This window comes from Oncorhynchus mykiss, chromosome 32 (assembly GCF_013265735.2).
Source record: "Oncorhynchus mykiss isolate Arlee chromosome 32, USDA_OmykA_1.1, whole genome shotgun sequence".
Lineage (NCBI taxonomy): Eukaryota > Metazoa > Chordata > Actinopteri > Salmoniformes > Salmonidae > Oncorhynchus > Oncorhynchus mykiss.
The window spans coordinates 15,904,966-15,922,635 of record NC_050572.1 but is presented as its reverse complement, the minus strand read 5'-3'; the positions used below and the strand labels follow the sequence as shown (position 1 = coordinate 15,922,635).

The following is a 17,670-nucleotide window of genomic DNA, read 5'->3' as shown; positions in this document are numbered from 1 at the left end:
TTCTTTACAGCAATTCACAGTCTCTTCTGAACAGTTGAAATTGAGATGTGTCTGTTCAAATCTGTGAAGCATTTATTTGGGCTGCAATCTGAGGTGCAGTTAACTCTAATGAACTTATCTTCTGCAGCAGAGGTAACTGTGGGTCTTCCTTTCCTGTGGCAGTCCTCATGAGAGCCAGTTTCATCATAGCACTTGATGGTTTTTGCGACTGCACTTGAAGTTCTTGAAATTCTTTCAAAGTTCTTGAAATGTTCCACATTGACTGACCTTCATGTCTTAAAGTAATGGACTGTCGTTTCTCTTTGCTTATTTGAGCTGTTCTTGCCATAATATGGACTTGGTCTTTAAATATATATATTAACCTTTATTTAACTAGGCAAGTGTGTTAAGAACAAATTCTTATCTACAATGACGGCCTACACCGGCCAACACCGGACGACGCTGAACCAATTGTGCACCATCCTATGGGACTCCCAATCATGGCCGGTTGTGATACAGCTAAATGGGGCTGTCTTCTGTAGACCACCCCTGCCTTGTCACAACACAACTGATTGGCTCAAACGCATTAAAAAGGAAAGAAATTCCACAAATTAACTTTTTAACAAGGTACACCTGTTAATTGAAATGCATTCCAGGTGACTACCTCCTGAAGCTGGTTGAGAGAATGCCAACAGTGTACAAAGCTGTCATCAAGGCAAAGGGTGGCTACTTTGAAGAATTTCACATCTAAAATATATTTTGATTTGTTTAACACGTTTTTGGTTACTACATGATTCCATATGTCTTATTTCATAGTTTTGATGTCTTCACTATTATTGTACAATGTAGAAAATACAATTTAAAAAAAAACCTTGAATGAATAGGTGTGTCCAAACTTTTTTTGTACTGTATATTGTGTCAAGACTGTCTTGCAATAAATATGTAGAACATATGTAAAACAGAAAATGTATGTTGTGTATAAATGCTATTTTAACTACAATTTCCTTGAAAGCAAATTCAAGATACTTTATAGCAAAATGGTGCATTCAATATGCACAGCAAAATAAATGTTGACAGTGGATGTATGTAAAGCAAACCTGTGGTTTCATAATAAAAATATGATTTATTTATTTTTAAGCTTAGTGGTGAATTTAATTTGTTAAAGTATGCATGGTACAGTATACACCACTAAATTAAATATAAGGTATTGATTCTGACACAGCCAAATGTATGGATCAATGTTTCAGACATGACTCTAGTCATATTGTAAGGGCATCAAAATTACAGTAGACTCAATATAGTGTAAGCAATTTGTTATCAATTAAATAGCCCTTATCAGTAGAAATTGGTGATTTCCACCAATGACTGTAGAAATCCCACAAACAGCAGCACATGACGTCAGTTACTGTAGCGCTCACTGTTGCGGGAAAAGCTGTTCACCGATGACTGGACATTTACATCAGATGAAATAGCTGGGTTTCGAAAGCGAAACGTCAAATCAACGGGGTTTTGCAGTGGCTAATATATTACACTGTTTAAGAAGGGTAAGGTTGCTTTCTATTTGGATATGATTCAATTGCGTCTAAATACATTTAGCAGTAAACGCTGTAGCTAGCATATGGCTAACGTAGCTGACTGAACATGTCATGCCCAGTCGTTGTTTACTAAAAACATGAACAAACACATTGACTAAGATACACTAGCTAAAATAACGCATCTAGTCTTTGACTCTAAGTAGGATAACAACACTTGGGTGGTGCTAAAATGCCAGACAGTTCGGTTTGCTAAAAAGATGAACTGGTAAACTGACAATGCGAGGCGTGCAAGGCTTGTTGTACAACTTTGTCGAAATGATGAATGGATAACTAGCTAGATAGTGAGCTACATCTTCTACGTCTTTATTTCCCCCATGCGCTAACATAATATTACCAGTTTTAGCTTGTCATTCTCTTTGTTATTGTGTATCGAAACGAAACTATTTTCTTTAATGAAACGTTATTAAGCTAACTAACAATCGTCTCCCGCAGTCACGGGCTTGTTTAGCAACTGAGAGTGAGGTACGAGCGCAGACAACATGCTCATTTTTCATCTAGACTATTCAGCATTAATGAATGACAACACTGTCTGGGAGGCATTTGCTATAGGTAAGTCTACACAACAAAATCGCCATCTGGGAACGAGCGCTGTAAACGAGAAGGCCCATCTGATAATTTATTCAGTCAGCGGAGGCAAGGTGCATTCAACTGATACGATGCACATCGTAGTACAGGCCTGTGGATGGATGTACAACACTGATATGATGGGCGAATTGAAAAGCTAGGATTGGGTTGCCGGTTGTAATGTACGGATGCGTTGTTTATGTATAGCTTAATAACTAGCAAGTTTTTATTATGAGGCAAATGGGGATGCTATCAGTGTTTACATTCAATTTCCTTTGTTTGCAGCCAATTAGCTGGAAAGAAGGTGCCAGTCAGTGTGGGCTTTAATACTCAGAAAGGCCTACTGTCCAATTGTTTACGTTGTTGGAATGCACACAGAATATTCCCATTAGTTTATTTAGTTTAATATTTGTCTATTTCTAGGAATGTGAATCAGCAGCCTGATACTCAGCCTCATCATTTTCAAGGTCTTGAATTGAGCTCAACAAGAAAATAACTCAAACTTGCTGTCCCCACCACAGGCTGTTTAGGGCTTTTTATTAATCTTCTCCCAATAAATGCGTTATTTTACTATGGTCGGGACGATACCAGTATCGCGATAATTTTTCCATGGCCAAAAATGAAAACACTAAGTAAATCAAACTCTTTGGTCCTTTAAAAAACGATGGCGCTTTGTTTCCTTGCCACTATACTAAGGAGCAGAGGTGGGACCAAGTCCCTATTATTCGAGTCACAGGCAAGTCTCCAGTCACAAGGTCCGAGTCCAAGTTGTCCATTCTCAGTGCCGAGTCAAGCTTTTTCAAGTCAAGTGAAGAAAAAAAATCTATACATGCAATTTCTTGTTCAACTACAAATCTTAGTCTATTTATTGAGGATACCAGAAAGCCCTTTTCATTATTTTGTCTACAACATATTTTGATGTAAAAAAAATAATTTTAACTCATTCCAAATGCAACCGTCATAAGTGAATAATATATTTCAAGCCATTTTGACATAACAAAAGACCAGTAGGCCTACTGTAGTAATTGTTGATGCGTTTTACACCTGCATTTTTTGTTTTTGCTGAAGATATCTAAAGACATCTAGCCAGTAGCCGATTGTTCTGATAAAGATGCCTCGGTAGTACGTTTCTCAACTGTATTTTATATGGCTAATCTAGATGGCCTACTCAGTTTTTGTCAGGCAATGAGTGCTTTCTGGGTCTCTAATCTGGATATGCGTGCCCTCCTTGACATGCCGGTGCTGATGGCTGGGCGTTGTTCAACAATCAAGACGCGCAACTTTTTGGTTCTGAAGCACAGATGAGATTTTTGAGACTCATTTGGTGCAGTAACGTAGGCCTATATTAGAAAGCAAATAAAATAGGCAAAGGTGTTTTTTTTGTTTAGGCTATATATAATACATTTTATATGTATGTGTGTGTGTATGTGTAGCCTATTTTAAAATGTGAATAAAAATATGTATTTTTTCCCCCCCATTCAGTTTCACTTGCGCCCCCCCCCCCAAAAAAAAATAAAATAAAAACGAGAACCACTAGACTATCTCACCCGACCTGTCTTGATTGACAAATTGCTGTTCCAATCAGAGGGCCTAGTGTGCGTTTTACTAGCCAATCTGTTGCAGGTTTTTGTGCATGCTGCGGCTACTGTCTCTGGCTGTGTGGAGGGTAATCCATGGAGAGTGCCACAAAATGTTTGACAAAACATTACAAAACCTGGCCAGATAAGTCAAAGTTGAGTCCCAAGTCCAAGACTCATCAAATTTGTGACTCAAGTCCACACCTCTGCTAATGAGTATTGCGATACTGTTATAGTCCCGGAGGTACTGTTTTCCTAAGGATATTAAATCTGCTTTGTGATTTGTTTCCTTGCCACAATACTAACAAGTATCGCGATACTGGTATTGTCCCAGCCAGTAGTTGTTACGGTTTATAATTGAGACGGGATAGTTTTCCCTTTATGGCGTAGCCCTAGCAGTTGAACAGTAAAATATTCCTGTAACATGATAGTGAAATGTCTGCCCATCTGATTTTCAGGCCTTCTCTGTGTTCTGGGGATGCATGCTGTTTTCTGGACATAAGCTGTGTTAGTCTTATGTGGAGCAAATTTAATTTGACTCTTTCATGCATTGCATTGTGAACATGCACGCTTCCCTTTCCTGGCTTGCCATTTGAGAACTCTTCAGTGCATTACATTTAAAGCACGATCTAAATACAATTAATTAATCTCCCATTCTTTCCGGTAGCATTAAGGATGAGAAAGATGGGGCAATTGCTAATAGGTTCCTGGATATTTCTGCTTTGTAGTCAAGCACCATCGCTCTATGTGATGGGATTGAATCGGGTCCAGACATTACTGAATCTCTATAGCAGCCATGGAAATAACTACTCAAACCACTTCAAGTTATTATGAGTCCATTCTTTTCACTGTCAGAGAAAGCCAAAGAGTAGAGAGAGGAGAAAGTACCGGCCTTGTTACACAATAGGCTTGGTTGGGATAGGCTCATCTGTCCCACGTTGTCTCCATTCCTTTACAATCAGTGAGCAGTGAACACCAAAGAATGGATACCACTGGAGAAAGTACATTAATTGTTACATAGTAGGCTGTCTTGTCCAATATCACCTCCACTGAGTCTTTTACAATCAGGAACCACCAAAGCAGGGAGATTACTATGTTACAAGGCCTGTAGTTTTCCCCCCTATCTGACTCCTATAGTCTCTATTCCTTGACTATCAGAGTACATAAAATGTCAAAGTCAAAAATAGTGAACATTCAATTGCCAAAATATTGAAAATATTCCATTGTCACTGTCTGGTCCACATTGGGTAGACATCAATAGAAAAATAGGAAATGACTATGAAGTAATAAAATATTACTTCGTTTTTAGTCTATGACTTGATTATTTTTAATTCCTTAGTCATCTCATGTCTGCTCAGGCAGTAGCATCCAGCCAGTCAGACAATGTTATCTCTGCTCCCCATACTGTACTGTCTTTAGTCATCCTATTTAGCTTGCTTGCCTAAGCATACTGCAGCGCTGACAATTTGACTAGTTTTCAAATTAGATTTGCATGACACAGACGTGTAATTTTCCTTTCACTGTCAGGCCCCTGGAAGTGACTAAGCATTTTCTTAGAATATTACCTAATCGGTTTTGTTACATGGGTTTGGTCAATCACAACATGGGCACCTCAGAGGGGTTCTTGATCAATGTTTCTGATATTAGCTAGAAGCAATGTTGTGTGCTCCCCTCTGGGCTATTTCCTAGAGCTGGTTTACTGGTAAATATACAGTGCCTTCAGAAAGTATTAAAACCCATTGACATTTTCCACATTTTGTTGTTGCAAAGTGGGATTAAAATGGGTAGAATTGTCATTTTTTGTCAACGATCTACACAAAATACTCTGTCAAAGTGGAAGAAATGTAACATTTGTATAAAAAAAATCTCTCTCTCTATATATATATATATACATACATACATACATACATACATACATACATACATACATACATACATACATACATACATACATACATACATACATACACACATTTTTTTGCAGTATTACTTTAGTGCCTTGATGCAAACAGAATGCATGTTTTTGAATATCTCTATTCTGTACAGGCTTCCTTCTTTTCACTCTGTCATTTAGGTTAGTATTGTGGAGTAACTACAATGTTGTTGATCGATCCTCAGTTTTCTCCTATCACAGCCATTAAACTGTTTTAAAGTCACCATTGCCCTCATGGTGAAATCCGTGAGTGGTTTCCTTCCTCTCCGGCTACGGAGTTAGGAAGGACGCCTGTATGTTTAGTGCCTGGGTGTATTGATACACCATCCAAAGTGTAATTAATAACTTCATCATTCTCAAAGGGATATCCATGTCTGCTTTTTTTTACCCATCTACCAATCGGTTCCCTTCTTTGTGATGAATTGTAAAACTTCCCTGGTCTTTGTTTTGAAATTATTATTATTATATATATATTTTTTTTTACATAATTCCACTTTGATATTGGGGTATTGTGTGTATTCCAGTAATGACAAAAATATTTATTTATTCCATTTTAAATTCAGACTGCAACACAAACAAATTGGAGAAGGGGTGTGAATACTTTCTGAAACCACTGTATATGTATACCACTGTATATATATGTGTGTGTGAGAAGGGGAGTGCGTGACTAAGAATGAAAATGTATGCACTCACTACTGTAAGTCGCTCTGGATAAGAGCGTCTGCTAAATGACTAAAATGTAGATGTAAAAGAGTGGTGTCATGGAATGCTTGTGCTGTCCGCAAAGCCACTATTCAGTCCCAGACAGTTCCTAATTGAGCTGATGGATTGATTGTCTACACTACATTCTTGTTGATTCAGACATGCAGAGAGGTGAGTTCAGATAGCCCATGGATCAAGCTTACAGGAATTGCTGCTGGGTTCTGTACCTACCTTGTCAGCAAGCAATTATTATTGTCGGAACAGTCAAAATGGCTTGTGTCAGATAAGGATTGTAGTCTGTTATGATCAAATTGTATTTGTCACATGCTTCGTTTACAGCAGGTGTAGACTAAGTGAAATGCTTACTTACGGGTCCTTTTCCAACAATGCAAAGTAGAAAATAACATGGTTATGTATATGAATATCAGTACCGAGTCGATTCTAGTGGTATGAGGTAATTGAAATAGCTATGTACTGGACAGGTAGGGGAATGTTGTGAAGCCAGATGCCAATGAATGTTACCCATCTGGGTCGAGTCCCCAATGGTCAAGCAAGTGTGCAGAGACCATATCGGGATGCAGGGGTCTACGTCCCAAATGGCACCCTATTCTCCTTTTAGTGCACTATTTTTGACCAGGGCCCAGAGGGTTGTGTTCAAAAGTAGTACACTCTATAGGAAATAGGGTGCCATTTGGGAGATATGCAGGCTTTGGCACCAAGGGGAAATGGGACAGTCAGGTGTTACATAATTCTACTGTTATTCAATGTGGCCCCAGATGCTGTAGTGATGTGATCTGCCCCTCTGCTTTCCCTTGCTTATCCGATTGAGTGTGAGAGAGACAGGATTAGTGTGTGTGTGTGTGTGTGTGTGTGTGTGTGTGGACTTGACTGTACAAGCCAAGGGGAACTTGTTGTGCAGAAGCTACCGTCTAGGGATACAAAAGGCTAAGTTACACAACCAGAAGTGTCTCCACAAATCACTCGATAAACCTGCCATACAGTTGTATGCATTTTTTTTAAATGTGGTTGGCTCTGACCACCTGCATTTTAAATGTGTATTAAAGGAGGACAATAGAATGGAGCGAGCTTGAGATGGCTGAGGGACCCTGTAGAGTGAAGGAAGGGGGCATGTGTGTCAAACACAAGGCCCCCTGGACACATTTCTACCTGGCCCGTGCAATTATTTGTGTTGTCAATTCATTTTTTCCGCTTCCATATAGCCTGTGCTGCACTACAAGTCACAGCAATGCACTGCCAACACCAAACGGCAGTGCATTGCCACACACACACCCTTTCTCAGACCCAGCCACACCCACACACGAGCCAGCCAGTGTGCAGTATCATATCATCACTAATGGCACTGACTGAATCTTCTACAGAACCAAAAGTTTAAACTTGTAGGCATCGTGAATTCAACCTCAATTGCTCCGCTATCATGTGTCTCGTTTACCTTGCACAGCAGATGGAAAGTGTACAGACACATGTCATAGCTAGGCTAATAAATGTTGTAGTCTGGCTTCAGCTTGACAATTAATAACCAAAAAACTAAACTTGCAACAAAACACCATGCAAAGGACAAACATGTCGGCCTATTACAGCAACATTTGAGCAGTATCCTAAGCTGGCTAATAAACTGCAATACATTTTGAGAACGCCATACAGCAATACTGCATTCAACCGCACTGGTGATCCATGCAGTGCAAAAAAATGAAAAACATTTTATAAGTTTAAATGTTTAACAACCTATAGCTTCATTTTTTTGTTGTTTATTAAATGCTTTTTGATTAGGGTGACAGCAGGCTGAACAGATATTATTTATTATTTTTGTTTTAATATGTTAATGCTATATACAGCATCCCATGTACGTAGGTGGAATTATAAGGGGCCATCTTTTTTTCAAATAAAACCAGTTATAGGCATGGGATTTTGAGTGTAAAAACTGTCTGGCCTGTGAATTCCTTTTTTTTTTCAATATGGCCCTTGTGCTGATTGAGTTTCACACCCCTGTAGTAAGGCAAGTGTTTCAAGGGTGGGTCCCTTTTTTCCTAGATAGTGCTTAGAGATTAGGGTGCAATTTGGGACTCAGACCAGGTCTCCTACTAAACCGAAGCAGATTAATAATGCATTTAATTACCAACACACCTCCTGCCTGGGTCCGTGGTGACGCTGTGCTCTGGTGCAGGAAAGCTTTTAGGGGAAAGCACTGTACCGTTTCCTGGAAAGTCTGAAGGACTGTGTGGATGGTCCGTCTTTCCTCATCTAGGTATTTTTGTGAAACACGTCAGGTCCTATTCAGTCAACTGGTAACTGGGTCTTCAAGATGTTTGCAAAACAAGCTTTATAGGCTAACATGCAGTTGAACTTTTCTTTTTGATTTGCCCCATAGCCTAAACACTGTTTGGTTAAATAGCATACTGGCTGGTGCTGAGGTGGAAGCTGGTAGGAGGACGGGCTCATTGGAATGGAATAAATGGAACGGTATCAAACAGATCATACATATGGAAACCACATGTTTGATTCCGCTCCATGAATTCCATTCCAGCCATTACAATGAGTCTGTCCTCCTCTAGTTCTGCCCACCAGCCTCCACTGTAGTCCAGTTTGACCTGGTGGTGGTGTAACAATGCAGTGGATGAAAAGCACAACAAAACATCATGACAGTGACAGGTCACAAAGTGTTCTCTCCAGTGAGAGTGTTTTATTTGGATTAGGCCTAGACGTGGACAAAGTGGTCTGTCATTCTACATCCTTCCATTTCAGTTTACCGAGAATCCTATTGACAATACAGAATCACCTAGCCTATTCAAGAACAGCCAGTCATTGGACAGTGTTTAATGTGGCTTGATTCAACTCATGTCATCAATGCCTCCTCTCTCGCCCTGCCTCCTGTACATTGCAGAGAGCAGACTTGACTGAGCAGCTTAGCAGTGTTGATCGAGGGTATGTGACTCTGTGTGTGAACTGTCTGGGTGTTCTCAGGAAGAATCACTGGGCTGCTGCCTGGGCCTTTTGTCTGCCAGCTTCCTCAGTGTTCTCATCAGCTTTGTAATCAGGCAGATTCAGTGTTTGAATCTTAGCACGGTCTTGGCCACACTGGCAAAGACTATCATTACCTTTTTCCGGTGCCTCCTTTTAGAGGGAGGGAGTAAAACAAGCAAGGTGAAGAAAAATACGTAATATTATTGACCTAAGATGTGTCTGTTGAACTTTAATGCTGAAGCTGTCAAACATAATTAATCTAAGTTGTCATGTTATCTCAAATGCAAAGTCCCACCCAACAGTGGTCTGTTCCTGTGAATTCCATACAGGTTTCTTTTCATGTTTCCTTGTTCCTCAGGCCGCCAGTGAGAGAAACAGACCATGTCTCAGGACAAGAACAGCTACCCCGGGGTCATGGGGGAGAACAACCCCCTCCACAACAACGTCTACGGACCGCCCCAGCCCGGGTTCGGGATAGCCCCTCCCAACTACACCCCGGCTCCAGTGCAAGCTCCATACCCTGGCCAGCCTGCAGCCTATGGCCAGCCTACACCATATGGTCAACCTGCACCCTATGGTCAACCTGCACCCTATGGTCAACCTGCACCCTATGGTCAGCCTGGGTTTCCCCAGGGAGGCCCCGGGTTTGGACAGGGACCCTACCCTCAGATGCCCTATCCCCAGGGCCCCTACCCCACAGTGCCCTACCAGCAACCTGCACAGCCAGGGTTCCCTGGTGACCCCAACAGTGAGTAGACAGTAGTGGACATGTAGCTGTGCTTGAGATATTTCACATGATTTATGTTTGGAAGAGCAGTCATATGGTGTCATGGAGAATCTAGGAAAAGGTTGCTCTCTAGACACTCTTTCTGGTTCTTCTGGGTTTACCTCCATTCTATGCTTAAATGGCTATAAGATTGCAAAACTGTCCCAAGACCTGGGCTAACATGCACATTATTTCTACACTTAAATGTTTTGTAACACTCATGCCCATGTCATACATCATTAATCCAAGTGGGCCAAACGCAATGTGCTCAGGTACAGTTAAATGAATTCTGTTACCAGTCTTCACTCCTGCTTATGTCAGTTTTCCATTTGAAAGGCAGGTTTGGAAATTCTTAAGATCACTGTTTGGTTTTCCACTTAGATGGATGTATAATTACCCTGAGAATTTGCTGCCTGTGTCTTTCACTGTCCATCAACCTAGTGTGCTGAAGAAGCACACATATCATCCTCCTGAGGTTAAACTGTCTCACTGACTGACTGACTGACTGATCAACAACTATATAGAACTAACCCTGTTAATGACCCGTGTCAAAACAACACATTCAGTAGTCTCACAATCTACAAGCATTTGATTGCCAATAGACTCACCCCTGTAGTGATTAAACCCATGGTTGCTATTTGGTCCTTATTGTTGTTATTGTCTGGGGTTTTCAGCTTCTGCGGGTGACGGTTACCATGGGGACGTGCCGCCGTCTTACTACGACAACGAGGAGTTTACCAACTCTGGCTTTGAGGACAAGAGCATCCGACAGGCGTTCATCAGAAAGGTGAGACAGGAGAGGGGACGGGACTGCATGAATGAGAACAGAATAACATGCTGTCAGTTGAGTGAATGGAGGAGATAGAAACCAAACCATTCTATCAGCTCCTAGTTATTCAGATATAAATGAGCTTTTAGCTAAATCTGGTGCAAAATGTAAATCAATAAATGGTGCAACGCATCACTTCTCACTTTTGAGATGTACTGTATGTTTTTGAGGTACATTGTCCATGTCCAAATAAACTTCATGAATAAAACAATGATCTGCTATTATTTTCATGTTTTTGACTATTATTCAAAATAAAGAAATTCCCTCACAAATCTAACCAGGAATGATTCAACTTGAATTTCAATATCCAATGCTGACTGACACTTTGTCATAGTTATTGAATATCTTTCTTGAGACAGTCCTATAACATCTCTGTCCAACCTTCTCCACCTCCTCCTAGGTGTTCCTGGTGCTGACCGTTCAGCTGATGGTCACCTTCTCCTTCGTGGCCGTCTTTACCTTTGTGGACGATGCCAAGTTGTTTGTGCGGCGTAACCCCTGGACGTACTACGTGTCCTACGCCATCTTCTTTGTGTCTCTCATCACCCTCAGCTGCTGTGGAGAGTTCCGTCGCAAACACCCCTGGAACCTGATGGCATTGGTACAGCCCCACCCTGACTCTGGCTGCATGCTAAATGGCACCCTATTCACTATGTAGTGTTCTATTTTAAAAGTAGTGCACTATGTAGGGAATAGGGTGCCAGTAGTGCACTACGTAGGGAATAGCGTGCCATTTGGGATGTAGACTCTGTCTTTTAACCTCTAATAGATGCATTGTCTAAATGTATCAACCCTATGTATCTGTTAATGTTTCAGGTCTTGGTTTGGGACAGTGTTGCTGGAATTGGGTAGATATTGATATTAGACTAGAGTTACAAATATAAGATGGATATTGTCAAGATAGATATTGTCGCGTTTTATAAAACCGTGAAATCAACGAAGCGATGAAACACAGATTAGATTGTTTAAAGGTGCACTATGCAAAAAGCACTCTCATTTCCTGGTTGCTAAAATTCTAAAAGTTTGCCTAATTTCAGGTTCTATATGGAAAACATTAAGCAAATATAGTGTAGAGATTCATTTTCATAACCCAAAATATTGTATTTTCAGCGGTTTGAAGCTGGTGTACAAAACCGAAAACTAAACTTAAAAACTGGAAGCATAGAAATAGTGTACATAGAACAGATCTACCACTTCATAGACTTACTTTCAATGAGAATTACAGATCTGTAACTCACATCTGGAAGTAAATTTTGTCTGGTCGCCCAAAAGGTTACATATTGTGGCTTTAAATACAATTGATGACCTGATTTGTCTCTATATATTAGTTATATAACATTATGAGAGGGATATGTTGTGGTTGTAATACTGACGTTGTTGTCTGCCCTTAGTCCATCCTGACCCTGAGTCTGTCCTACATGGTGGGGATGATCGCCAGCTTCTACGACACGGAGACTGTCATCATGGCTGTGGGCATCACCGCTGTGGTCTGCTTCACCGTGGTCCTCTTCTCACTACAGGTCAGTAGTACACACATGCACACAGGCATGAACGCGTATACACACACACACTCCATCCTGACTCCCACCTTGCTGTCAGTATCACACTTACGGTTTTGTAAACCATGATATTATGGAGTCTTTTTCTGCCTCCATGGCCTTTGTTACATTTTCACTATTACTATCACACACTGTCACTATTACATACTATCACTATTACTATCACGTACTATTATTGTCACTATCACTTACTATTACTATCACTATTACATACTGTCACTATTACTATCACATACTATGGCATAGCCTTGAGAATTGAGGAATGTTCGGGGGCTTTAACCCCAACTCCCTCTTGGGACAATAACAATCCTTGACAATCCCTAATTTCCCTGTTTTCTCCCCTAATCCAGAGCAAGTATGACTTCACTTCCTGCCGCGGCGTTCTGTTTGTGTGTTTGATCGTCCTGCTGCTCTTCTCCATCCTCTGCATCTTCATCCGCCACAGGATCCTCCACATCGTCTACGCCTCCCTGGGAGCCCTGCTCTTCACCTGCGTAAGTAGAGGAACTCGCCTGAATTTTAATGATGTATTGCATTTATATGGCACTTTTCAGGGCTTCATGTTTTAAGGGGGGCTCTCGCCTCATCCACACCACTGTGTGACCTGTGAAAGTGTAATAAGTAAATGTGGCATGGTTGACTATCAGGACAAATTTTAGTATAAATGGTGTGTTGTTTACTAGGGATGTCTGTCATTATAATCAATGTTATGGTGCATATGGGATGGTTGCTAAATGACAGGGTTGTGACAGGGCTATACCAAGGATGTGTATATAAACCCTGTCTTCAACACAGCGCTGCCTTTCTTGTGTGTGTATATGTAAGTCATTGGGCTATACCCATTGAGCTCTAACAGAATCAAAGCTCAGCGGGACAGGAATTGACTGAGTCCAACTGTTTGACTATGTGACCGGATTATCACGCAGCTGCTGGTGGCCTCAGGTTTTCCACCTCTGTCTGAGCCCAGTCTGCTCTCCCTGCAAACTGGGATAATTTCAGATTTTTGTGTGGAAAAGTGAGAACGAAACAAAAAATGTATAAAAAAAACATGGTTACATTTTGGAAACTCTAAAGGTGGAAAAACGACCTTGCTGATGCGATCAGTCAGTTATGGGCACTAGTCAGACTCACCCAAAGCTCTCATTCACCTTTAAACAAGGCAGTAAAAAGAGAGGGAAGCATGTTAGTGAGGATGGGGGAGGGCAGCGTGTTAGTGAGGATGGGTGGAGGGGGAGGGCAGCGTGTTAGTGAGGATGGGGGGGGGGGCAGCGTGTTAGTGAGGATGTGTGGAGGGCAGCGTGTTAGTGAGGATGGGGGGGAGGGCAGCGTGTTAGTGAGGATGTGTGGAGGGCAGCGTGTTAGTGAGGATGTGTGGAGGGCAGCGTGTTAGTGAGGATGTGTGGAGGGCAGCGTGTTAGTGAGGATGGGGGAGGGCAGCGTGTTGGTGAGGATGGGTGGAGGGGGAGGGCAGCGTGTTAGTGAGGATGGGTGGAGGGGGAGGGCAGCGTGTTGGTGAGGATAGGGGGAGGGCAGCGTGTTGGTGAGGATAGGGGGAGGGCAGCGTGTTGGTGAGGATGGGGGGGGGCAGCGTGTTAGTGAGGATGGGTGGAGGGCAGCGTGTTAGTGAGGATGGGTGGAGGGCAGCGTGTTAGTGAGGATGGGGGGGAGGGCAGCGTGTTAGTGAGGATGGGGGGAGGGCAGCGTGTTAGTGAGGATGGGTGGAGGGCAGCGTGTTAGTGAGGATGGGGGGGAGGGCAGCGTGTTAGTGAGGATGGGGGGAAAAGTTAGTCCAGTGGCCTGAAGGAAAGAATAGAGCGGTGACATAACACCTAGTAGAGATAGACAGATGCGAGGGATGAATTCCAATGGTTGGTTGTGGGATATGGTAGAGATATTAACGTGAGTGGGGATGAAGAAAGACCATTTTAAAGATGAGAACATTATATTTTATTCAGAATAGTCTGATGATTTCAGGCTAATGTAGTATGGCAGAACATCAATAGTAACTTTTGTGGTTATAAGAATATGAAGCATTAAAAAACATCAGCATAAGGGGATGAATCCTAACCTGAAAATCCATGTGATGTACCTACTCAGATCTGTATGCACAGCGTTACAATTCTGCTGTACATGATTGGCTGATTGAATGTCTCTCTTGCCATAATAATTCCTTTCTCCGTGTTCTGTGTGGCTGTAGTTCTTGGCTGTGGACACCCAGCTCCTCCTGGGCAACAAGAAGCTGGCTCTGAGTCCAGAGGAGTACATCTTTGCTGCTCTCAACCTCTACACAGACATCATCAACATCTTCCTCTACATCCTGGCTATCGTGGGCCGTTCCCGTGAGTGATGGAGCGACGCCCTCTAGAGGAAAGGGAGAGGAAGGCAGCCAGAAGGATTGAATGATGGTCTTTTCCCCTCGCTATCTTTTTGCATGATCTGTTCCACTTTTTGAGGTTCCCTCCAATTTGTCTGTTACACCTCCCCGCCATCATCCCACCCCCTTCAGGAGACGAATTGGGTGACAGAAAAAAGGGTTCTGTCACCTATTGCAGCAGGCCTGCCATAGAGTGCAGCAAAGAAGGGCACATTTTTGAAGTTATTTATTTGAAGTTCTATTTAAGTATGTTGTAAGTTATTCCTTCTTCTTTTTAACATTCCTTGTTTGTTTTTATGCTTTCTGCTTGTTCGGTCCTCCTTGGCAATCTGCTTCTACTTACAGAGATATGGTAGCTAACTAGTAAATCACTTCTGAACAACATTAGCTGAACAAATTCTATAGAACTTTCCTGTCCTCTGCGATTTTGGCGCTCTTCCTTGCCTTGTAAATTAAGCACTGTAGAGAGAGCGAGTGATATGCTATCTGATAGAGAAAGCCACGCTGTGATGCAGGCCAGCGCTTTTTAAGGAAGAAACCTAGGAACAACACCTTTCCTGCTATATTCGCCCCCTCTGGTGTTCCCTTGTTTTCCTGCCAATGTAAATTAACTCTGCATGGCACCTGAAACAGCTGAGATAAGCTGAATAGATGAATAAAAACCCTCCAGAGGGATACCTCTCCTAGCCTGCTTGTTACGTAGCTGTACATAGTTCTGTGTGAAATGTATATGACGCTTAGTTCCCTAACCAGCTCTCTCTAGGCATGCCCGGGGAGTGTATGGCTGTGATGCTCACTAATATATATATATATATATATATATATATCACATACTTTCTCCCCATCCCTCCCTCCATCCTCACTACCACGCTGCCCTCCCTCCATCCTCACTAACAAGCAGCCCTCTCCCCATCCCTCCCTCATATATATATATATATATATATAAACTGATGCCATCACTAAGCATTGCTAACCAGTACAAAGACCAAAACTCCAAGCTATTAAAGCGAGAGTGCGCACCTCTAACCCACTCCACAATATGTGAATATCGTTTGTGTTGTTAACATGGATGTACAACACTAATAGACATGAATAATAATGTATGTACAGTACCAGTCAAAAGTTTGGACACGCCTCCCGAGTGGCGCAGTGGTCTAAGGCACTGCATCACAGTGCTAGCTGTGCCACTAGAGATTCTGGGTTTGAGTCCAGGCTCTGTCGCAGCCGGCCACGACCGGGAGACCCATGGGGTGGCGCACAATTGGCCCAGCGTCATCCGGATTGGGGGGTTGTCCGGCAAGGATGCCCTTGTGCCATCGCGCACTAGTGACTCCTGTGGCGGGCCGGGTGCAGTGCATGCTGACATGGTCGCCAGGTGTACGCGTTTCCTCCGACACATTGGTGCGGCTGGCTTCCGGGTTAAGTGGGTATTGTGTCAAGTAGCAGTGCGGCTTGGTTGGGTTGTGTTTTGGAGGACGCGCGGCTCTCGACCTTTGTCTCTCCTGTGTCCATACGGGAGTTGCAGTGATGAGACGAGACTAACTAGCAATTGGATAACACGAAAATGGGGTAATAAAAAAATAAAATTTAAAAAGTTTGGACACCTACTCATTCAAGGGTTTTTCTTTATTTTTTACTATTTTCTACATTGTTGAATAATAGTGAAGATATCAAAACTATGAAATAAGTGTTAAACAAATATATTTTAGGTTCTTCAAAGTAGCCACCCTTTAGCTTGATGACAGCTTTGCACGCTCTTGGCATTCTCTCAACCAGCTTCACCTGGAATGCTTTTCCAACAGTCTTGAAGGAGTTCCCACATATTCTGAGCACTTGTTGGCTGCTGTTTCTTCACTCTGCGGTCCAACTCATCCCAAAACATCTCCTTTGGATTGAGGTTGGGTGATTGTGGACGCCAGGTCATCTGATGCAGCACTCATCACTTTCCTTGGTCAAATAGCCCTTACACAGCCTGGAGGTATGTTGGGTCATTGTCCTGTTGAAAAACAAATGATAATTCCACTAAGTGCAAACCAGATGGGATGGCGTATCACTGCACAATGCTGTGCTAGCCATGCTGGTTAAGTGTGCCTTCAATTCTAAATAAATCACAGACGGTGTCACCAGCAAAGCACCATCACACCACCACCTCCATGCTTTATGGTGAGAACCACACATGCAGAGATCATCCGTTCACCTACTCTGCGTCTTACAAAGACACAGTTGGAACCAAAAATCTCACATTTGGACTCATCAGACCAAAGGACTGATTTCCCCTGTCTAATGTCCGTTGCTTGTGTTTCTTGGCCCAACCAAGTCTCTTCTTCTTATTGGTGTCCTTTAGTAGTGGTTTCTTTGCAGCAATTTTACCATGAAGGCCTGATTCACGCAGTCTCCTTTGAACAGTTGATGTTGAGATGTGTCTGTTACATGAACTCTGTGAAGCAATTATTTAGGCTGTAATTTCTGAGGCTGGTAACTCTAATGAACATATCCTCTGCAGCAGAGGTAACTCTGGGTCTTCCTTTCCTGTGTCGGTCCTCATGAGAGCCAGTTTCATCATAGCACTTGATGGTTTTTGCGACTGCACTTGAAGAAGCGTTCAAAGTTCTTGGAATTTTCCACATTGACTGACCTTCATGTATTAAAGATGATCTGTTGTTTCTCTGCTTATTTGAGCTGTTCTTGCCATAATATGGACTTGTTTTTTTACCACATAGGGCTATCTTCTGTATACCACCCCTACCTTGTTACAACACAACTGATTGGCTCAAATGCATTAAGAAGGAAAGAAATTCCACAAATGCACTTTT

At 42.2% G+C, this 17,670-nt stretch overlaps 1 protein-coding gene across 1 annotated transcript; it reads left to right on the top strand.

Moving 5' to 3' along the window:
- The first annotated feature begins 1,351 nt into the window (after positions 1-1,351).
- grinaa (glutamate receptor, ionotropic, N-methyl D-aspartate-associated protein 1a (glutamate binding)) lies at positions 1,352-15,942 on the top strand. Its single transcript, XM_021559932.2, has 7 exons — positions 1,352-1,523; positions 9,688-10,077; positions 10,770-10,882; positions 11,325-11,525; positions 12,316-12,444; positions 12,834-12,977; positions 14,681-15,942. Exons 2-7 carry the CDS (start codon positions 9,711-9,713, stop codon positions 14,828-14,830), a joined length of 1,104 nt encoding a protein of 367 aa, XP_021415607.2. The 5' UTR covers positions 1,352-1,523; positions 9,688-9,710; the 3' UTR covers positions 14,831-15,942.
- The last annotated feature ends 1,728 nt before the right edge of the window (positions 15,943-17,670 follow it).